Genomic DNA, 22,208 nt, shown 5'->3' with positions numbered 1-22,208 from the left:
GCCATGTCATCATAAGCAGTCACCTAGGGGCGTGTAATTACGGTATTTATATACGACTTTTCTGCGGTGCTCAAGTGTAGAATTCCAACGCGGTATTGTCACAGCGGTATTGATACCGACTTCGCCCACCTGCAGGCGAAAACAGCCAGCGCTCACTGCGTTAATTTTTTCCTTTTTTTCCTTCTTCATCAATATACGACCGTTCCAGGCCATCCGTTTGATAAACCAGATAGACATGACCGCGGTGAGTCGAGAGCCTTCGTCGTGAACTGAGTCGAGGGTCTCCACTAGCCAGCTTCGTATCTTCGCCCTGAGTGGTGGTCCAAGCCGCGATTCGCGTTCTGTGCAGCCTCTCTGGTTCGCCAATGGGAAAGGGTTGGCGTCTGCTCGTAACAGTAATCCGCGGTTTGTTGATGTTCACAGCAAGCCGTGTTTTCGCAAAGAGAAAAGCAGAGTATCAACGGAGCAACACGATTAGAAACGATCAAAGCGAATCTTTGTAGGGCGCCCCCACTCCGCGAACCCCCTCAGCGGAAGCTACCTACCTACCCAGCAGAGAGCTGTCTTCCACCTCCTCCCATCTCCCTCTATCTTGCCTGCATATCCGCACAACGCGCGCGCAATTCAGCAGATTCTTATCTGCAGCAAACCCCTGTCGCTTCCTCCCTCGATCGCGAATCTTTCTCCTGGTTGTATTCGCGCGTTCGCGCGCCTCTCCCATCCACACCGCCAGAGGACCCATCATCTCCAGGATTCAACGACTCACAGGTCACCACCAGCGACGTCCCTTCTGCGCACTAATCCCCCACGCGGGTTAATCTAAAATACTTCTCTCAGGCGCCTGCGAGGTAAATCGCTGCCCAGCCAGGCCGACTGTGACGCACCGCGTGCATCCATCTCACTTCTTGGACCGGAAAATCGCGCGCGCCCCCCTCTGACGTGGTCAACTTGCCAGCAGAGCACCTTGATCTGACTCGTATATATCGTCCTCGGATCGGATCTAAAAAGATGTCTTCGGCCTCTCCTCCCAAGGAACCAGATGTGGAACCAGAAACTCAGTCAGGCGATGACCCCGAGCAGATGGACCGTGACAACCAGGACCCGAGCGGACAAGGGCAAGACTTTGAGGTGAAGGAGCAGGACCGATGGCTGCCAATTGCAAATGGTGTGTTTTTTTTTCCGTTCTTTCCATGTTCCTGCGTCTGACTTTATGCAATCCCCTCTTTTCCCTTTCCTGCTACGTGCAGCTGGCTGTTTTCCAATGATCAATTACGAGGGCCATGGCCTTTTCCCTTTTTAGTCCTAGCCCAGCTGCCTATATATTATGCATTAGCTATCTTGTATTTCATTTGCCCCTCACCAGTGTTTCAGATGCGCGATTCTTGCAGTTCCCATTGGTCAATTTCAGGATATCAACCAGTTCTTTCTTTTTGTCGACAAGGCTTGGAGCACACTTGGCTAACACTAATTTTGCTCTTTGACAGTCGCCCGTATCATGAAAACTGCGCTTCCAGAGAACGCTAAGATTGCAAAAGAAGCGAAGGAATGCATGCAAGAGTGTGTGAGTGAGTTCATCTCTTTCATCACCAGTGAAGGTAAGAATTCGCCCTTTTCTTTTCCCCGGGTCAACAAAACATTATGCTTATTTCTCACTTAGCGTCCGAGAAATGCCAACAAGAGAAGCGCAAGACGGTCAATGGTGAGGATATCTTATTTGCCATGACGTCTTTGGGATTTGAGAATTATGCAGAAGCCTTGAAGATTTATCTATCCAAATATCGTGAAGTGAGTTATGATCCCCAAGTTCTGGCGCCAGGCTGGTGTCGCTCTCCGATGTGAGTGCTTACATTTTGCATAGACGCAGTCCGCTCGTGGTGAGAATCAAAATCGACCTACAAGCAGTGGATATAATGCTGGCGGGCCTGTCGGTGGTTCAGCCAGCGGGGCCTCAGTGTCTCGTAGCGCCGCGACAGCTGCACCAGCTGGATTCAGTGGTGCTTCGGAGAATTCAAACAACATACTCGGCTCGAATCTGGACCCTTCAGAGCAAGATAACGCTAGCTATGGCTATGGAACCATGGTCGGTCAAGGCCACAATGGCGCTGGAGCCGAATTCCATTAATATCCGATCAAGCACGGGATATGCGTCGCCGTATGCAATACCCTGATGCTGCTTGTATTTTTTTTCCCCACGTTCTCTTTATGATTTAGCACTGGGATAGCACGGACGCTTGTGGTTTTAAATCGAATCTTCTACTCTCATGTACAATCGACAGACAACAAAGGCGTTCTATTTGGCCCCCGAGAACAGTGAGATTATGCTACAATGGCGACCTCTGCGCGCATAACTGTCGTACCCATGTACACAAACACATCTTTTTCTGAACTGATTTTCCACCGGCGGTTTGAATGTTGTTGGAAAAATTGCTTTCGGTGCGGCGAAACTGACTAGAGTGAAAAGAAAAAAAAGAACGCCATACCCAAAGCAGGCGCTTATGGTATTTTTGGGACATGGGATAACAGGACGGTTATATGATTATTGCTCTTTCTTTGCTATTGCTTTGAATATTCTTTTCATTTTGTGCCTACAAATAGGTTTGTTTATAGCATAGATATGGTCACGTGCGGGCTCAAGCGGGCCGCGATAATACAATGCGGGCGAATGCTATTGGTCAGATGGCTATCCATCAGCCAATTGGAGCCTGTCCTGACGGCGCAAACTTGAACTCCCAACCTGAGGCATCGTGGGCTGCCCCACCTTACCAATCGAGTTGTTCGGAGTGCGCGAATGCGCTCCGTCGCTCTGTTAGAACCCCCGACCATTAATTACCTGCATGCTTCCTGCTCAGCCATGCTGCGCTGCACTTTCCACGCACTTTCAGACCTGATATCGCACCAAACGCCGGAATGGACATACTTTGATTGATTGGAAGATTTATGTGATTGACGACGACTGGCTGCGTTTCGATGTGTTGCACCCGCCGGAAAGAACGCTCAAAAGTCAATGCAGCTCTACGCATATTTTGATCAATGGCTTCGGCTGAAACTGATATTCGATCATCCTTCGGTCATGGCGTAACGAAAAGAAAACCAGGTATTATCCCGCTGTTCCTTTTCTTCGTTGCGACATTTGTGCTTACGTTTCTTTCTGTGCTTCAAGGTGCGGCTTGCGTGCACTGTCATCGTCGAAAAGTAAGGTGTGATGCACAGGCTGTGGGATTTCCTTGCTCCAACTGTCGTTCGTCTGGAAAATCTGATTGCCGCATACACGAGAAGAAGAAACGCCCTGCAGTCCGCTCAGTCTTGAACCCAGTCCCCATCCGTAGTCGGCCGTCTCCTGTGGCACTTGCATCCTCGCGCTCCCAGGGACCCTCCTCAGAATTTGGATTGTCAAAGTCGCCCAATGATCTGCACACCACGCCACGTAAGGATGTCGTTCATGGAGTCAAGCGGTCTCCAGAAACGAGCGGTGGTACCGATGCCCTGCGTGCACAAGGACTGGGTCTCCAGAACCGTCCCGCTCAACCACACGAGGATCGACGAGAGATGGAGAACCGTCTAGTCACCCTAATTGACGATCAAGAACCCGACTCTCGTGAAATCCAGCGCGGTGTTCGTGCGATTTATGTTGGCCACGATGTCTCTAATATGTCCTTTCTTCTCCGTCAGCAACGAGGCGACGAAGGGTCATACCACTTCGCTGGCAACGAGATTCCACGACGCCGTCTCGAAATCGGCCACGATCAGTTATTGCAGGACGCCTTGACTCTACCAGAACAGTATTTAGCCGATGAGCTTGTCAACGCCTACTTTATCCACGTCAATCCAGGTTATCCGGTCGTCGATGAAGAGCAATTTATGACTCAGTACCGCAATCGAGACCCTTCCGACCCGCCGCCGATCTTGCTCCTTCAAGCAATTCTATTGATTGGTGTCCATGTCTCCCGTGAAAAGCCAGAAAGAGAGGAGCTCAAGAATGTACTGTATCGCCGGTGCAAGTGGCTCTTTGACAATAGAATCGAACGAAATCGAGACATACTCGTTCAGGCGGCGTTGCTGTTGACATGGCACTCCGACGCAATCGACGACGATGTTTCTGCAAATGCTCACTATTGGGTCGGAGTAGCAGCTCGAATAGCTACAGGTCTCGGAATGCATCGCGATCCTGTGTCGAATAAATTTGCTGCTGGCGACCGCCGTATGTGGCGACGTGTCTGGTGGATTCTTGTTCAATACGACGTGTTAATATCGCTATCCTACGGCCGGCCTCAAGCAATGTAAGTCCGCTCTCGTCTTTCTTTTTCTTTTCTTTTCTTTTCTCTTTTTTTTGGGCTTCACACGGCATTGTATAGGCTCGGATCTGCTGACGTCGTATCTTCTAGTAACTTGGAGGATAGCGATGTACGTCCTTTGACGACGGCAGATTTCATCGGCTGTGGTCCACGCGTACAAGCGGACTTTGTAATACACTTTGCTGAGCTTTGTTCGATGATTTCATACATAATTCGCGAACGATTTGGCCTGAGGGTTAGCGTGGAACGCCGGAAAGCTATACTACCTGAGGCCGACAAAGCATTGGCGAACTGGTCGCTGAGTTTGCCGGACTCACTACGACTCCGCGCCTCGATGGACTCATGGTCCGCAATGCTCCACCTCACTTATAATAATTTCCTAATACTCCTTCATCGACCTCACCCTAAGGCATCTGCTTATTCCGAAGATTATGGTCCGCACGACGCTGAAATCTGCAGCGCAGCGGCCAGCGTCATCACTTCTATCTTCGACGAATTACGGCAAAAGAACGACATCAAATATCTTTGGTGCTCTGGCGTGTTCACACTCTTTACGGCAATGATTCAGGTGCGAGTTGAATTGCGATTTTCAAATCCTGTACTAGCGATCAATGCTCTACGGCGGTTTGATTCTACGCTCTATTCGCTACGCTGCTTGGCCGACTACTGGTCGAGTGCTGAAACGATTCTTCGCCTTTTCGAAAATTCAAAAAGGCTGCAGCAGGATCTCCGCCTTGTGCACGAAGAGGTGCCAGGGCTGAACAACAACCCGGCTGTTGAAATGACCTCTGGCCCTACAGGCGTTTCTGTTGGGGTGCCAGTCAATTCACCGCCACACGTCCTGGGTGCTACTGGAATTATGGACGAATCAGCGAAGGCTTCAAGCGATCTGCATCCTCGCAGTAGCAACCCGGTTCGACAAATTGAGGAATTCCGGTATGGCGGAAACCTTATCGACGAAACAAACACCACACCGACTGCTCAGCAAGGGGATAACCTGGAACCGCCGCGTGAATACCTGGATTGGAAACAATTGTTCCCATTTGCTGGGCTAGAACAGCCCATGCCTATGGCTATAGGAGGATGGCCCGACATAGAGGACGAATGGCGACAACTATACTGGGAGCCGCAGATGTCAGATCTGTTGCAGGAGAGTGTTTGGCTGCAATGAATAACCGGTCGATAGATCTTATAGCAACAACGACAACAAGCACAAAATCATGTAATCAGTTAGCCTGGCTGCTAGCGCCGCTTCGGAGTATATCGCATGTCGCGTAACAACGGCATGAAAAGGCAGGCAGGGTATGGCCAATATACGTTATACGTACGTACCTACGTACATACATACATACATACATACATAGGCTGCATGCGGGCTTGACAGCTTAATTACCTAGGTAATAAGCGATTGCGTAGACGGTGGCATGTCCGATACTCGCGATGGCTTCACGGCGGCGGCGGCGGGGGCGCCGGAGGACGCTAGACAAAGACCCCTGTAACTAGCTGCTCGCCTGCTAACTACACCCGCCGGGGATGTGATTCGACTGCTGGCTTTGCTCTTTTATCCCCGGGTTGTTTCCAGCGCGCACCCCCCCGCCTGCTGACTCGTCCCATGAACACACCAACCCACAGCTGAAGCTAGTCATAACGTCTGATACATACGAAACAAAGCGAGTGGAACGAGCAGACAATAAAACACAATATATTACTCCCGCCGATTATGGCAGGCGGTGGTGGCTTGTCCTCTTTTGCGCTGGGCGACCTCACTCGGAGCTTGCAGATTGACGGCGGCGAGTTACCGTCTTCTTCCAACAACAATTATACCAATCCATCGCCGGCTTCCCTGTCGCACCAACCCCAGCAGCACTCGGAGTGGTACCGACTTCATCCGCCTTCAGGCTTGAAATCGTCCCTTCCTGCCACCAAGATCAAGCAGGAGCCCCTCGGTGATGGCGGCGGCGAGGACGACGATGCTCCCGACTCGAAGAAGCGCAAGCGCAACAAGCCCACCCTCAGCTGCAAGGAATGCGTGGACAAGAAGATGAAGGCAAGTCTGTGTTCCTTTTCTAGTCTACCTCTCTCTTGGCTTTTCATCACGGTGGATGTCGAGCTGCGTATGTGATGTATCAGCCGCCCTCCGCGCCACCCCCCACTGCCAGGCTGGCATATATACTATAGCATATCATTATCTTCTATATGTCAATTGTCAAAGCGCACTTTCGTGATGAGTTATTACATATTTCTTGTCGATCTGGCGTCAGGGTCCAGCTCCACTTCTCCAGACTACGATTCGTTCCTCGGGAGGCTTCGGGATCTGCTCCCGGATTAACTCTAATACTTGTACACCCTATTTCCATGATGGCATCGATCCTTTTGCTGACTCATGTTATGGCTTTCAGTGCGATCGGGGTCGGCCGCAGTGAGTAGAAGTATCCTCTATATGCCTTATTAGCAACTTTCAACTAACTGGTCACCGCCGCCCTGCTCCCACGAATATAAAGCTGTCTGTCCTGTATCCGAAGAGGCACTGAATGCGTGTATAGGATCAAGGCTGAAGCCGTCGAGTCTGTATACCGATACCTCCCTCATTCATGACTGCATCTTGCTGACCGGATGACAATATCATTCCAGGGATAATCGCCAACCTTCAACCCGTCGGATATACCCACCGAGAGCTTCGAGGCAGAGCCAATCTCTGAGTGATCAAGTTAGTGGTCGTTGCACCGCCTCAAATTGAGATTTGTTATTTTAAAACTGACTCTGCTTTGTAGGATGGATCTCCAGCCTCCTCAAACGGGTCCAAACCGGCCCTGTTCACGCATAAAGGAGGCACTGATCTTCTCCTCAGCCATGCTCCATATTCTGAAACAAGGGTCAGCAGTATATTCGGCATTGGTGCAGAGTACGGTTCCGTTATTATGGGTTTCATTCTTCCTTGCATGTGTCGCCCGCTGATTTTCCTCCGCAAAGATACCCCTTTAGCAACTACTGGACTCAGAACGGCGGTGTGTCTGAAGTGCTGAACTGTTTTCCGAACAAAAAGCAAGCCGATATGTATGTCTGAGTTAGATATTTCATGTGCTGCAGTATAATATGTCATATCTAACGTTGAATTTCTCAAGTCTCGTGGACATCTTTTTCGAAGCCGTCGACCCCGTCTACCCAATGATTAGCCGAGAGAGATTTTATATAGACTACGAGGGCTTCTGGGAATTGAACGACTCGAAAAGATTAGAAGTGGATATTGATTTTATTGCACTTGTCTTTATGATACTTGCGATGGGAACTCAGTTTCTCCAGGGCCCTGATCCAACGGGCCAAGTCAAAGACGCTGCCGAATTTTACTCGAGTGCTTGCTACCAGAGTCTTCGGCTATTCTCATATCTGAATCGCACATCAGTCAGATGCCTTCAATCTATGGTCTTCATGACCTATTTTTTATTGAATTCGGGGCGAGCCTCTGATGGCTGGGCTTTTTCCGGAACCCTCATCCGACAAGCCTATGCCGGTGGGATAAACCGCGAACCGATGCTAATCAGCCCCAAATTCACCAAATTCGAGCGCTTAGAGCGTCGGCGGTTATGGCATGGAATTGTTTGCCAAGACAGTTTCATGAGCATGAGCCTCCGGCTACCACCGACGGCGATTCACTTTGATGTCGATAACGCCGTTCCAATGCTAGATAATGACGAGACTTTCTATACAGACGCAAACCTCGAATCTGCTAGTGAAGACCTTTGTCATGACCCTTCTCATTCAGATATCGGCTATGTTCAAAGCATGTACTCGCTTGCGCTGCTTGCTCAAGAAACCATATCAACACCACGGTCATTGTCTCTGCCCATGGCGTCTACTCCGCGACAAAGAAATATGCTCCTGGCACGTTTTCGGGCATGCTATCGCTCCTTTCCAGATGCATTTCGCGCCTGGGACGAGGATTGCATTGCGGAAAAGGCTCGGCAAGGGAAGAAACGTCTTATCCGGCAAATCATGTTTCTCACAGGACTCTATTGGCACTGCATGACACTAATTCACAGCGAGGGACTGGAAGACTTCTCTTTCACACCACCACCATCATCATCATCAACATCTGAAGTTGAGAAGAGTCCAGCAGGTAACGTCGACGTTTGGATACGCGGGACTTTGGACGCTGCGTATCAGTCAATGCGAGCCTTTTTTGTGATCCATGCTGTCCTTGGCGGGGAGAGCAGTGTCTGGTGGGCTTTTTGCCATCGGGCATTTTCAGTCTCGGTACTTTCTACTCCTGTTTCTTTTGGAACCGCCAGATATGTACTGATACTTGATCTGCAGATCACCGTAGCAGACCTGCTGAAAAAGCACGATGTTGCTCGGAGCAGAAGCAACTCGGATACGACTAGTATCTCGAGTTCTTCGAAGAGTCCGAATCAGAATAGGCGCGGTTCGGTTCCGGATTGTTGGGGACGGGCGCGGGACGATGTGCACCGTATGCTTGATCTCCTTAAGGTGCGGGCACAAACAGGTGATCAATCAGCCAAAACTCGCGTCGAGGTTCTGAGCAACTATCTTTGAACAAACAATCTTTTGAATCTACATAAGTCATGACTCTCGAACTTTGGCGAAGGCTGGTCCTTCAGGTTAGGTCGAATGCGTTAGATATATACCACCTATTAGTCTATACGTGCAGAAGTTTGTTTTTTATTGTTTTATAAGGGGTTATAACAACATGTTGAAGTAACCTGTGTATGGTCACTCTATCATAGGTGAGAATAATAACCCTTAGAAACTAACATGCCTCTTTCTCTCAATCATCGCTCTTCCTTATACAAACCGTAACATATGCTGTTTACTAGTGGTTTAACTGAAAATCATCAGCTGCCACTGGTGGACCTTTTGTTAGTTTTCAGGATAATTGGAACTCTGAGACCGAGAAACTTCAAAAAACAAAAAAAAAAAAAAAAAGGAAAAGAAAAGAAAAGTAAAAAGAAAAGGCCTCCCATTGCAAGAAGTATAGACATGGTCATCCAAAAACAAATCGTTTCCAATTCTCAGCCAACTTCCGTGTCCCATCCTCGAGAGACCAACCTCTCTCACGGCACACCGTCCTGACAACCTCCTCGAGTAAACCATCCATTTGTTCCCCGGCACAATGCAGATCGCTCTCAACAAGGATACGATCATCTGGCAATGCTTGCAAGGCTGCCAGCACCTTTTCTGGAGAAGGACCGGTGAAGTTAATGGCAGTCGAAAAGGAGAAGTAAACATCCGACGGCACTTTAGGCAGAAGAAACTGTTTTAGAGCTTCTGCTGTCCCGGAATATGAGTGCATGCAGATCCGGGGTGGGTATGGAAGAGGAAACTTCGTTGCATCACCTTCTTCTTTTTCTCCGCGAGACTCGATTTTTTGCTGCTGACCATGCGCTTTATGTTGTTCTTTTCCCTTTCCCTCCTCCTTCTCCTTGTGATCGTCTTCATTGGCTAGGAACTCATCACGTTCATCGCGGGCTCGTGCCTTTCGCTGACGCTTAGTTTCTTTCGTACGCTCATGACCCTTCCATAGTTCCTGCAAAACGTCAAAAACAGCCCCGTGAGCTTGAACACTGTGCACGGAAACAGCGCGTCGCAGCTGACCTGCAAGCTGCAGTTGAGCCTTAAGCAAGGCCTTTTGATGCGCAATTGCTACTTTGTATGGCGAGAGACTCCGTCCTTCCCGCGAGCCGGGCGTGAGTTCTGCATTACGCACTTCAAGTTCTTCTTCCTGCCACGGCATGGGCAGTCGGAAGGCCCTGTCGAGCCCGATCTCGCCTACGAGGGCATTGGGATGCGCTAGGAGGCGCTTTCTAGTTTCGGCGAGTAGTGTCGAGAGCGGTTTTGGAGTTGGTAATGTCTCGAAGAACGCATTGTCATTACTCTCATCGCGTCCACTCTCCGTTAATCCCGTAAGCACCCTTTGATAGTGTTGTATTTTTCTTGCTGCTTCTGTCGCTTCTTCATCCGGTGTTGGCGTGTCGTCGTTCAAAACACTGATTTGGTGCGCAAACCATGGGTGCCAGCCAAAACATGGCACGATTTTGCCATTGCTACCTTTGTCGGCAATGTTTTGATAGTCTCCAAGTCGCTGCGCAACTTCATCCACCAGTTCCTGGTCCTCTCCGCGCGTAGACATTATCGTCAGGGCCATGGCCTGCATGTGCGGGATGTCTGATATTGATGTCATGGTGTCGGTGGGGTGACAGTGAGCATCGAAGACGCCTATTTCCCATGGCAAGCGAGGCTGCTCTTTGGGTGCTTCATTTTCTATGCTGGTCTCTGGCATTTTGTGTGTTGTACACGTTTCTTTGCATACCGCGTTGTGCTGTTCGGGTTGATGTTAAAATAAGCTTGCGATGTCGTCCACTTGGATTTTTTACATGGCCAACCCAACCTTTGGAAGTGTGTCCACCAGTTAATCCACACTCCTCTCCCTCTATCCAGGTATAATATTATACGGGATATACAGACCTCTGAATTTTCAACATATAAAGGTGCCCTTTCTATACAAGATAGTCATTTTGGGACCTAAAGTAAATCTTTCTCCAGGACCCCTGCCTCGCATACAGTATAGAACCTCTAACGACACACGAGGTACGGAGTCAGCCGTCACTTCAATGTCTTCATGTCGATGAAACGTGAGATTACGACTCAGTTACATTGAATACACCTGTATGCTTAAGACACTGCTTGGTAAAAGGTAACTGACGGTACTGTAATTACCAGAAACAAGAATTGGCCCCCGCATGCAGCAGTGTCACATGTCACGCAAGCCAACGCAACGGCCATCGCCAGTTTGAAGTCTCATCCTTCCATGCCACCATCTGCATGCTTGCTTGCATACCCCTGTCAAGTCTCATCCTTGGAAGAGTCTGCCTGCCCCCACGATCCGAGCGTACATCCCTCTGGCAGCCGAGAACCCCCGCTTTATGTATAGTATGACGGGGACAAAGCGAGGATATTCTACGTTGAGCCATGATGTGATCAGATTTCCCATCATACCTGGGTATCGTCCAAATACGAATTGCACCAGATATAGATCTGCTCCGGAGAACAAATGATGTGGTCAGCGTTGTCAAACCTCTTCGTTCTACCATTCCTCCTCGTAATATCGATACCCCTGGCCCTGTCCGCATCGATCACGGCGTTTTTAGCCCTCACAACGCTGTTTCTGCGCGCACTGGCTGTGTATTTCGAACTGAGTCTTGCGTTATTGGCCAATTTCTTCTTGTTCCCAGCCCATTCCCCTGCGTCTGCATCATTTCTCGCTCTTTCTGGAGCAACCACGCCGGCCGTTGATCGATCGCCTTCAAGGACGTCGAAACACCCTCACCACTATTACCAAGCCAATGCACAGCAGTCAAGTACTACCAAATCCTGGCATGCGAAAGAAGTCGTTGTCGAAGACTACTTTTTTCACAACAATCATCCGGTTGGTTTCAGCTCGTTGTAATAGAAATTGTCCTGGTGGATACAATCATACTGACAATACGAAGCAGCATGGCCCTGCTGGAGTGCCCTCGCATGAAGTGATATCCAGCTTTATATCTGGTAACGCTGAGCGCGACTTTGAGGGCGTCGGTGGCTGGCGAACGCCTTTAACCTCACGGAAAAAGTATCGGGCACCGTCGGCTTCATCCGTCGGCTATAATAGTAGCGAGGAGGAGCTGAACAATGATGACCAGGCCTGGGTATCAATCAATAAACGCCTGGAGCTTCCTTCAAAACATTTAAACCTCGCATCAGCGAATGCCTCGCCAGTTATAGCTACAGTGGAATCAGTTGATCATCGCCATCAACAGCAACAACGACCAAGGCTTCACAGACGCTCAGTCACAACGCCATTATACTCGATATCGAGTTCCATTTCAGATTCTCCTCCCTCAACAGAACAAACAAGATCCAGTACACAGCTCCAAACATCCAGATCCAGCGCCGGACTAGAGTCGTTGCCTTTTTCCTCTTTCCCTCGACCATCTACCTCTCATGCCCCCCTCCTACCGTCGTCATCAGTAGCAAACCCCTTATCTTCGCATGATGCCCCCTTTCTCATGACACCCACAAGTTTTGGCGCGGACTATAAAATGGTGCATTATCCGAGTTTGACAAATCGACGAAGGAGAAGCTCGGGCAGTTCTTCGGCGGCGGCTGCGAAGGCTATGTCCCTGACTGGTTTAGGGTTGAGCTGATACTCTTCATTGCGTGACCATTTAGTTATATGATAAGGTGAAAACAGGTTGTTATATATGTTATATGTATATATTAATGTAATGATGTGACGATGTAAAACGTATTAGTGTGATATTTAAGTGCATATCTATTGAATTGAAAATCGCTCTTAAACATGAATATTTCCGAAAAGAGAAGTGAAGGGAAAAAAAAAAAGTCTATGTGCTAATATATGTTCTGTACTCCAAGAAAACCATGGGAATTGCTTTTCCAACTCCTATTTCTGCCAGACAACAGAGTGCTGACATTCGATCAAACAAAAGGGAGGATGCGCTGGCGTTAATGATGTCGTTTAGACCTAACTAGTTTGTACTGGATATAAGGAAATTGTACTCTATGATTGACGTTTCGCCTCTCTTCGTCGCACATCCTCCATCTCCTCTAGGACAATCTTATTAAACTCTTTATCTCCTTCTAAATAAAGATGGTGGCCTGCGTTCTTGATGATGATAACTTTGGCAGAGCCATTATCCGCCTGGCGTTGTTCGGCGGTGGCGTTCTTTAGTGCTTGACGTTTTGCCTCGTCCAGCTTTTCTTTCGCCGCGAAACCACCAGCGACATCCATCCAGTCGTGGTCACCATACATAAAAACGACAGGCATGCCGTTTTCATTTTGGGAACGAGCCTCGTTTGGTAAGCCCGCGGATGGCGTAGGTATGCCTGGAGTTGAGTTGGATGATGAATGTGGCATTGCTGCGGGCGAATTGGGCCGGATGACCTGTCGGCCTAAGCCTTGAATTCGGTTAATTAGGGGGCTTCGTGCAAATGCTCCAGGTGCCAGTAGGTATGTGAGCGCATACTCGCCACTGCCCCGAAGTCGAAAGATAGAGTATGTGTAGTCATGTAGAGCTGCTGCTTCGTCGGCCGGTAGATGTGCGAATCGTCGAGAAGTCCAGCCTGAAACTAGTCGTGGGCCGAGAGGACCAGACCAGCGGATGAAGCTGAAGGGGGAGACATTAGCATCCCAGAGGTAAGTAATGAAGCGCCCTAAGCGGGGGCGTGGAGGACCGGCTGAATCTGGCTGACGTCCATTTAGAGAACTACCGTTATCATTTCCCCCCGTAGTGGACTCGGAGGGCGCCGGCATCGCCTCATTAACGGCATATGGGTTCTCCGGAACCCCCACCGGCGAAACGAGAATCAGCTTGTTCAGGCGACCAGGGTATTTAAGAGCGTATGCGGTAGCTAGGTAACCTCCCATACTATGGCCCATTAGCGTGAAACGATCAATCTTGCGTTTCACTCGCCATTCCTCCAGCGCGTCAATGAACCAATTCTCCGCCTCAGTAATAGCTTCTTGGCGATCAGTCGCCTTGATCTTGAACGGCGGCCGTGTGCTGCGGCCCATACCCAGCATATCCAACGCATAAAGCTGCCAACCTTTCGCGCGACTCAATGGCTCGAAATTTTTGTAGAAGAAACCAAGGCCAGCACCATACCCGTGCAGAATCACAAGGTTTTGATCGACTGTCTCATTCAGACGTTCAACAGAGAACTCGTTAAGGGCCCGATTCTTGCCGCTTAGCTCAACCATCCGTGAGCGCCAGCGACGAGGCCCGTATGGGTCATCGTTGGAGTTTATAGCCTCATCGCCGGATTGAGTAGGATCGGCTGTCTGCAAACTGTCGGTCGCAGTGGGAGAATTGGGAGCGCTCGCAGCATTGCCTGTTTGTCGCTGAGTAGGGGCCTCTCGGAGGTAGGGAATGCATGAAAGGACTTTGTGCTCTGCCGCTGCAGCGGGCGCCTTTCGCCACTGATAGATGGATATTGATTAGCTCCGTAGTTCCAACGGTGCAAATGAATCTTACCCATTGACTCCAGCCTTCTCTCATGCCCATCGGAAACCAAGAGTTTGATGCCGATCTCATGCCATGCGTCACCGAATGGGGTAGTTTGGACTGCGAGTCCAGCGCATCCGGCGAAGTATGACGGTGCAGGCCATCATCACTCTGATTGACAGCTTCGACCGACGGCATTGCGAGGGAGTATTGAGTGGTACGCCGTGCGGCGCCAACACAGAAGTATCGAGAGGAAGTCAAGGACCGTATAATAGCCGAAGTGGCTTCTCCTGCTTTGCGTGGCCGAAAGACTGGCGGCGGACAAAGCAGCTGTGGATACACTTTGACTCTTGGACAGACACGAATGACAGGATTCGTCCTGCCACTCTCCTAACACATGGACCGCGCCTTGGATAGGTGGTAACGACTCTTATATACGTTCGTTGGTGGCGAAAGTAAGAGGCCGTGAGCACGGGACTTTGATCGAGCGTAGTGGCAGCTCTGACACTGAGGACTGATGGATGATACGGACGAAAGAAGCCACACGAGCAGCGGCGCGACGTCGTTCTGAACAGCGTGAGGCTTGAGAAGCGTAGTTCGCACGTGCGGCAGGCACCACCGTTTAGTGTGAAGCGGCGGACTTAGCCCGGACTTAGCCTCCTGTTCGTTATTCCGGTGCGGCCTGAGTTCGCGGCCTGCGGGCTAAGGCATCCATGGCGTGTCATACTATCCTATCGTATCGCTCCCTCATTTCTTTCCGGCACTGCCAGGCGGAGCTTCATAGCCGAACGGACTGACAAGTTACCACGCATCTCAACCCCGGCCTTGCAGACTGCATATTCTCCGAAGCATCGATTGTGTCCGAATGCGATAGATGGTCCAGGCATCTCCACCAACGGGTCGGCACTCGACTGCAGCCCGACAGCGATAGTCTTCATTGTTCAGGTACCCGACCGGCTCTCGAGTCTCGCGAACATGGCTTCTCGTCTAGACCAGTTGGTGAAGGGAGCACCGGCGCCAGATGCACATGTGCCATTCGATGACTCCCCTGCGCCTTTGCCCAAGTCCTTTCTCCAGGGCGCGCCTGATTCACGGCCGACAACCCCAGACCCGCTCTCTACCTTGCCCTCCTCGCCGCCGCAGATATACTTGAACCTGCTCATACTCGAAAGCTCGTTGCGTGCACAATATCTTGCATTGCGAGAGCGTCGCCGTCAGAATACCTTCTTTCTCCTGCTCCTGACGTTATGGATTGCTTATTTTTTCTATGCGTTATTTATGCGGCCTCGAGAGGATGGTAGCGGTGTTGGAGGCTCAATATATTGGATGGTGGAGACGGGAGAGAAAGTGGCCTTCATGGGCGGCATTGTCACCGGTATTCTGGTCTGGGGGACCGGGCAATGGGAACGGGGAATGCGATGGCCACGGCGCTGGTTCGCCGTCGCAAATCGAGGCTTACGAGGCATGAACACCAAAATAGTTTTAATCCGCGGTCCGTGGTGGAAAGAGCTTTTGTCATTGCTCTCTTTTATTTTCCCATACTCCTCGCTATTTCAGTCGTCAAAGAACTTCCAGTACGTGGAGCTGCCTTCATCCGAGAGACGTGGCAGCAGACATCTATACTCCGTGCACGATAGTGACAGTGACTCGGGTTATATCGAAGAGGATTTGGCTCCCGGGGGGGACTACATTCGCCTGTTGCTTTTGCCCAAAGCCTTTTCTCCCGAGTTTCGCGAGAACTGGGACGAATACCGTGCAGATTATTGGGAAAAGGAAAACGAGAGACGCACGCAACTTCGTCGTAAAGTTCAGGATCGCGAACGGCAGCGAGCCCGTCAAGAAGGCGGCTGGCTGTGGTGGCTGCCCTTCAGGTGGTCACGTCCGCGAAGAAACAGGGCAGAGCAGCAACACCACCGGCAGATGTCAAGCATTGCGAAGATACACGAAGGACGGCCTCGCCGTAATACACGCTCTAACTCGCAGTCTCTCCATAATCGGGGTTTGTCTCGTAGCTCAACCCCCGAGAGTGGTGTGGCGAGTGGTGCAACAACGCCAGCAGAGGCACCAATTCATAAGCGCAAAAAGAGTATGAGACCATCGAGTTCACGAGGCCTATCGCCTCTATCTCCTCAGATTTCAAAACGGGACTCTACAGTATCAATGTCCTCCACAGCCTCCGATGACTCCTTCTTGCCGGGTTCCAAGCATAAGCTCAATGCAGCCGCAGAAGCTTGAGAGCATCGGGCTCTGTACCTACAAAACTGTAGTCATGGTTGGTGTTTTCTGAATGTACACAGGCGCAGCATGACGTGACAAAAAGCAATGTATTTATGCAGTGTTTGAAAAATGGATTCATATTGATAAGTCAATCTGTCTAGAACTTGATAATTCTATGGCACCGGTCCTTTCCTGAGTGCTCTCTCCAACGGATTCTAGGAAGGAAATAGAGGTAAACTGCTGCAAATGTAGAGAGTCTTGTTTTTGTTCGGTACAACCGAGGCGGCTTTCAAGGTTACTTACTAGCCTCAGGCAATCAATCAATGCCTTTCTTTCCCCCCCCACCCGCAAAATCCAAAATTCTCGCCCCTCCGAGTCAACACCAAATTCATTGTTCATTCCTTGCAATAGTACTCTTAGTACTGGCTCGCTGTCGGACGCGCTTAGGAAAGTCCTTTCATTTACAGCATCCTGTCGTAACACTCGGCAACCGCCCTTGAATCGGTTCGCACACACTATCTCCAATATTAGTTTATCGATACTAAGCGCTTCCGCTATCAAAACCTGTTTGAACGCCACCACACATTCGTACGCGGCACCTTCAGACAAGAGTCCTATTTTATTGCATATATTTTGGGACGTTATCTGGAGATTATTTCTATCTGTACACGGAACCTTTTTTACCTCGTCCCTCGCGAGCTCCCGTACAGTGCTTTCGGCGGATGCTTTTCTTCACTAGAGACAGTTTCGAATTCGGTCCTCTTGAGTAAATTAGTCGATACTAAAGGCCACCATGGCGCCTAAGAAGAAGGGAAATAAGAGACAGGAGGAAGACTGGGAAGCTGAGTTAGGGGAATCTGCTCCTGCTCCGAACGATGCACCGGCCGAAGCAAATGGCGATGCCGAAGCCAACGGCGGCGGCGACGACGAGATGGGAGGAGGTCTTCTGGCTGCCCTGAAGAAGAACCGATCAAAGAAGGCTAAAAAGGGCAAGGCGGTTCAAAACGACTTCGTCGACGGTGAAGATCCTACACAGGTGGACGCAAACGGTGATGCCGAAGTCGATCTTGCCAGCAAAGCACCCCAGGAAGGCACTTTCGATGACGAAGATGATGTTTTTTCTGGAAAGCCTAAGAAGGGCAAGCCTGCTCAGGCAGCTCCAAAGATTGAGGCCAAGGAAGAAGCAGAAGAGGGTGGCAAAGTAAAGTCTAAAAAGGAAAAAGAGAAGGAGAAAAAGGAGCGTGAGAAGCAGAGGAAGAAGGAGCAGGTTAGTAATCCCCTTTTCAAGGAGTTATAAGTTTACTCCGATATCTACAGTGCAAAGAAACTCGTTTCTAACATCTTATGTTCTTTTTTCCTTTCTAGGCCGCAAAGAAAAAGGCCGCCGGACCCGCTGCGCCCTCTGCTCCTCCCAAGGCAGAACCAGCTGCTGAAGCCAAGGCTGAGCCAACTCCCGCTCCAGCTGCCAAAGCCGAGCCTGCAGGAAAGAAAAAGAAGGTACCTGCACACTTGGCTGCTATCCAAAAACAACAAGAAGCCCTGAGGAAAGCCCAAGAGGAAGAAGAGCGCCGTATAGCCGAGGAGCAAGCTGCAGAGGCTGAGCGCCTGCGCCGACTTGAAGAAGAAGAGAAGAAGAGAGAAGAAGCGCGCCAACGTAAAAAGGAGAAGGAGAAAGAGAAGAAAGAACAACTTAGAAAAGAGGGCAAACTTCTCACCAAGGCCCAGAAAGAGGCCAAAGAGCGTAATGAGCTGCGCATGAAACAAATGTTGGCTGCCGGTGTAGGCCATGTTGCTGGTCTGGATGAAAAGAAAACCGAGCCATCTGAAAAGAAGAAGACGGTTGTGACGAACCGCAAGAAGAAGGCCGCGAAGAAGGATGAGGTGGACCTCGAGGCGGCTGCCGCCAGAGCGCAGGCACAGCGTGAAGCTGAAGATGAGAAGCGTAGAAAGGAAGAAGAGGCAAAGGCTTTGGCAGAAGCGGAAGCTAGCGCTGCTGCTGCTAAAGAAGAAAGCGACGTGGATGACTGGGAGGCAGCTGCTGACGCCGCAGATGATGTGAAGGACAGCTGGGACGCCGAGTCAGACGTGGAAGTACAAGACAACAAACAAGTCGCAAAAGAGCAAGAGTCTGCCAAGGTTAACGGAGCTGCTGCCGAAGAGGATTCTGAGGATGAGTCAGAGGAGGACAGTTCTTCAGAGGAAGAGGACGAAGAGTCCTCTGCCGCTCAGAAAGCCATTGCCCAGAGGAAAGCAGAGGCCGCAGAGCGACGCAAAAAGCAGCATGAAGAAGCTCTTGCTGCCCGATCAAAAGATAATCTACGCTCTCCTATTTGTTGTATTCTGGGTCACGTCGATACGGGAAAGACCAAACTTCTCGATAAGATTCGACAGACGAACGTTCAAGAGGGTGAAGCTGGAGGTATTACTCAGCAGATTGGTGCTACTTACTTCCCAGTTGATGCCCTGAAGCAAAAGACTGCTGTCGTTAACGCGGATGGGTCATTTGAATTTAAGATCCCCGGTCTGCTCATCATTGATACACCTGGTCATGAGTCTTTCTCAAATCTACGTTCAAGAGGTTCATCTTTGTGTAACATTGCTATCTTGGTGGTGGATATTATGCACGGGTTGGAACCACAGACTTTGGAATCGATGCGTCTCCTCCGAGACCGCCGTACACCTTTTATTGTTGCATTGAACAAGATTGATCGTCTCTACGGATGGAAGAAGATTGATAACAATGGCTTCCGGGAAAGTCTGGCCATGCAAAACAAAGGTGTTGTTAATGAATTCAGGACACGTCTTGAACAAACCAAGCTCGCTTTTGCGGAGCAAGGATTCAATTCCGAGCTTTTCTATGAGAATAAGTCGATGGCTCGCAATGTTTCCCTTGTGCCTACGTCAGCGCATACTGGTGAAGGTATTCCTGATATGTTGAAGCTTTTGACTACACTCACTCAAGAGCGCATGACAAACTCTCTCATGTACCTTTCAGAAGTTGAATGTACGGTCCTTGAGGTCAAGGTCATTGAGGGTCTCGGTACAACCATTGATGTTGTTCTGTCAAACGGTATTCTCCGAGAAGGTGATCGAGTAGTGCTCTGTGGATTGAACGGACCTATATCAACGAATATTCGAGCACTGTTAACGCCGGCACCACTCAAGGAACTTCGGTTGAAATCGCAATATGTCCACAATAAGGAAGTCAAGGCCGCTCTTGGTGTCAAGATTGCTGCTAACGACTTGGAACATGCTATCGCTGGTTCCCGTCTACTTGTTGTCGGTCCTGATGATGATGAAGAAGACTTGGAGGAAGAAGTTATGTCTGATCTTGAAAACTTGCTCAGCAAGGTATCCAAGGACCAGCGCGGTGTTACTGTCCAAGCATCAACCCTTGGTTCTCTTGAAGCCTTACTTGAGTTCCTCAAAGTTTCGAAAATCCCCGTGTCTAACATCTCTATTGGACCTGTGTTCAAACGCGACGTTATGCTAGCAGGAACAATGCTAGAGAAAGGTCTCAAAGAATTTGCGGTCATGCTCTGCTTCGACGTTAAAGTTGACAAAGAAGCTCAGGCCTACGCAGATGAAGTTGGAGTCAAGATTTTCACCGCAGATATCATTTACCATCTGTTTGATGACTTCACTAAGCACATGGCAGAGCTAAGCGAACAGAGGAAGGAAGAATCCAAGATGCACGCAGTGTTTCCTTGCGTTCTTAAGACGGTCGCTGTGTTCAACAAGAAGGACCCCATCGTCATCGGTGTGGATGTTATTGAAGGCAGCTTGAAATTGTTGACGCCTATCGCAGCTGTCAAGACGAACGCAGCTGGACAGAAAGAAATCGTTCAACTGGGAAGAGTGTAAGTTTCAATGCCATACGAGAACGCTCAAAAAGAAAGTACATAGCTAATCTCACTCTAGTGCCTCCATTGAACGCGAGCACAAAGCAATCCAGGTTTGTAAGCGCGGCCAACCATCAGTAGCCGTTAAGATTGAAGGAGCAAACCAACCCATGTATGGACGACAATTGGAAGAGAGCGATACGCTTTACTCTGAGATTTCACGAAAGAGTATCGATACACTAAAGGAATTCTACAGACCAGATGTCACGATGGAGGAATGGGGCTTGATCAAGAAGATGAAGCCACTTTTTGATATTCCATGATACATGAACAGACAGATGAAAAGGTTTGTATGTTTTAAAAATGTAGATTGTGATTCTTATGATATAATATGATTCCACTTCAAACAGAGCATTTGTGATATATGTTAACGAGGTTATTCGTAAGGTTCGAGTGAATATCCTTTAAAGTATTTTCTGGGTATATGAACTATATAGACAAATTCTGATCTTCACTCAACAAGCACTGATCGAGTTAACCAGGGAGCAGGACACTGTCTTTCTTCATATGCCAAAGCATCTGCATCGTACGATAACTCATGCATCTGAACCGCATAGTGATAATTAAGAGATAGTCTCTGCTCATGGATGCATCAATTACTCGCCCCCCTGCCATTTTTCCACCTTCCCTTTCTTATCTGCCCAATCCAACCAACTGCCATGATACACCTTTATATTCTTCGGATCATAGCCTGCCTGGGCAGCCAATTGCGCAGCCGCGGCTGCCCTCACACCAGCCTTGCAATAGAAGATTATATCTTTTCCGGCTTTGCTGGGCTCCGAAGCCCCCTCAGCTACTGCCTCAAAGCCAGGTTTGGGATATCCAAATCTTGTCTCGAATTCGTCCGGGGATAAGAAATAGGCATCTGGTTGTGAGGCAAGAGGGACTGAAACGGCGCCGGGGATGATCCCTGTCGCAGCGAGTTCAGCCGGTTCGCGGACGTCGACGAGGATGGTATTGGAGCGGGATGAGGTGAGTGTGGCATTGATCTATGCGTATACACATTCCAAGGTTTAGCCAGATCATATTTATTTAGTGGAGATGGAGAACAAAGGACTGGAGAGCGATAAATCTCGTACATCTTCAAATTCAACTTGCTTGAATTGCTGGTCTTCAGAACTGTACTTCCGCCGTTGCTGATATTGACAGGATTGGAAGTTGTTCACTGGGGTGCCTGATACTTTGCATGGCTGATATGTAGTTGTCAAAAAGTTCCTGCATGTTCGATGCGTATGATGAACATGCGATGTAATGCTTCTCGATGACGCTCGAAGTGCCGAGCTTGCGCCGCGGCGGGCTACAACGCTGATCGAAATTGTTGACATTGGAAAGAAAAAAGAAACGGCTATGAATTGAATACTTGTGATTATTGAAAATTATATTTGAGTTCTGTCAGCATGCAGCAAATCGATGTTTGCTCTAAGGAACTGGTTGAGTCGAGTTAACTATGACGATGTGCTTATGAAGCAAGGCTATGAACTCCATCGCACACCGCCTACCGTATACGCCTGTACCCGTCCCCAGGCCTCGTCTTGACTGACGCTTTTCAATAAAAAAAATGTTCAATATTGTATATAGAGTGTGAGAAATAGAAGCTACTTTGGGTGCTTTTTCCTTAGAAAAATGAGCTCATTAAGCAATAACTGCTTGATAGTCGTACGTACAAGGCCGGAGGATGGCAGCGTTTGAGCTTGATAACGCAAGACAGGAGGAGAAAAAGCAAAAGCAAAAGATACGGAATCCAGACACGCTGTCTATAGCTCTGAACAAGTAGCTGACGC

General features: G+C 49.4%; 8 protein-coding genes across 8 annotated transcripts, besides 1 other annotated feature; 5 read left to right on the top strand and 3 right to left on the bottom strand.

Moving 5' to 3' along the window:
- Positions 1–1,008: 1,008 nt before the first annotated feature.
- UA08_05415 (hypothetical protein) lies at positions 1,009–2,122 on the top strand (the record flags this gene model as incomplete). Its single annotated transcript, XM_020267734.1, has 4 exons — positions 1,009–1,165; positions 1,485–1,595; positions 1,658–1,785; positions 1,859–2,122. The coding sequence occupies 4 exons, from the start codon at positions 1,009–1,011 to the stop codon at positions 2,120–2,122; spliced, it is 660 nt and encodes a 219-aa protein (XP_020119394.1).
- A 908-nt stretch (positions 2,123–3,030) lies between these two features.
- On the top strand, positions 3,031–5,463 carry UA08_05414 (Acetamidase regulatory protein; the record flags this gene model as incomplete). The annotated part of the gene is made up of 2 exons (XM_020267733.1): positions 3,031–4,277; positions 4,353–5,463. 2 exons carry the CDS (start codon positions 3,031–3,033, stop codon positions 5,461–5,463), a joined length of 2,358 nt encoding a protein of 785 aa, XP_020119401.1.
- A 140-nt stretch (positions 5,464–5,603) lies between these two features.
- Positions 5,604–5,655: a repeat region (Identified by RepeatMasker using a combination of RepBase library and repeat library created with RepeatScout).
- A 357-nt stretch (positions 5,656–6,012) lies between these two features.
- UA08_05413 (hypothetical protein) lies at positions 6,013–8,843 on the top strand (the record flags this gene model as incomplete). The annotated part of the gene is made up of 5 exons (XM_020267732.1): positions 6,013–6,406; positions 6,692–6,711; positions 7,064–7,194; positions 7,263–7,346; positions 7,415–8,843. The coding sequence occupies 5 exons, from the start codon at positions 6,013–6,015 to the stop codon at positions 8,841–8,843; spliced, it is 2,058 nt and encodes a 685-aa protein (XP_020119400.1).
- Positions 8,844–9,291: 448 nt separating this feature from the next.
- On the bottom strand, positions 9,292–10,587 carry UA08_05412 (hypothetical protein; the record flags this gene model as incomplete). The annotated part of the gene is made up of 1 exon (XM_020267731.1): positions 9,292–10,587. One exon carries the CDS (start codon positions 10,585–10,587, stop codon positions 9,292–9,294), a length of 1,296 nt encoding a protein of 431 aa, XP_020119403.1.
- Positions 10,588–12,864: 2,277 nt separating this feature from the next.
- UA08_05411 (hypothetical protein) lies at positions 12,865–14,506 on the bottom strand (the record flags this gene model as incomplete). The annotated part of the gene is made up of 2 exons (XM_020267730.1): positions 12,865–14,283; positions 14,339–14,506. The coding sequence occupies 2 exons, from the start codon at positions 14,504–14,506 to the stop codon at positions 12,865–12,867; spliced, it is 1,587 nt and encodes a 528-aa protein (XP_020119402.1).
- A 777-nt stretch (positions 14,507–15,283) lies between these two features.
- On the top strand, positions 15,284–16,543 carry UA08_05410 (hypothetical protein; the record flags this gene model as incomplete). Its single annotated transcript, XM_020267729.1, has 1 exon — positions 15,284–16,543. One exon carries the CDS (start codon positions 15,284–15,286, stop codon positions 16,541–16,543), a length of 1,260 nt encoding a protein of 419 aa, XP_020119397.1.
- A 775-nt stretch (positions 16,544–17,318) lies between these two features.
- UA08_05409 (hypothetical protein) lies at positions 17,319–20,690 on the top strand (the record flags this gene model as incomplete). Its single annotated transcript, XM_020267728.1, has 3 exons — positions 17,319–17,792; positions 17,891–20,385; positions 20,447–20,690. 3 exons carry the CDS (start codon positions 17,319–17,321, stop codon positions 20,688–20,690), a joined length of 3,213 nt encoding a protein of 1,070 aa, XP_020119396.1.
- Positions 20,691–21,023: 333 nt separating this feature from the next.
- On the bottom strand, positions 21,024–21,752 carry UA08_05408 (hypothetical protein; the record flags this gene model as incomplete). Its single annotated transcript, XM_020267727.1, has 2 exons — positions 21,024–21,416; positions 21,507–21,752. The coding sequence occupies 2 exons, from the start codon at positions 21,750–21,752 to the stop codon at positions 21,024–21,026; spliced, it is 639 nt and encodes a 212-aa protein (XP_020119399.1).
- Positions 21,753–22,208: the final 456 nt, after the last annotated feature.

This window comes from Talaromyces atroroseus (assembly GCF_001907595.1).
Source record: "Talaromyces atroroseus strain IBT 11181 chromosome Unknown scaffold_6, whole genome shotgun sequence".
Taxonomy (NCBI): Eukaryota; Fungi; Ascomycota; class Eurotiomycetes; order Eurotiales; family Trichocomaceae; genus Talaromyces; species Talaromyces atroroseus.
Note: the sequence above shows the minus strand (reverse complement) of the source record. Positions and strands in the feature narration are given on the sequence as shown.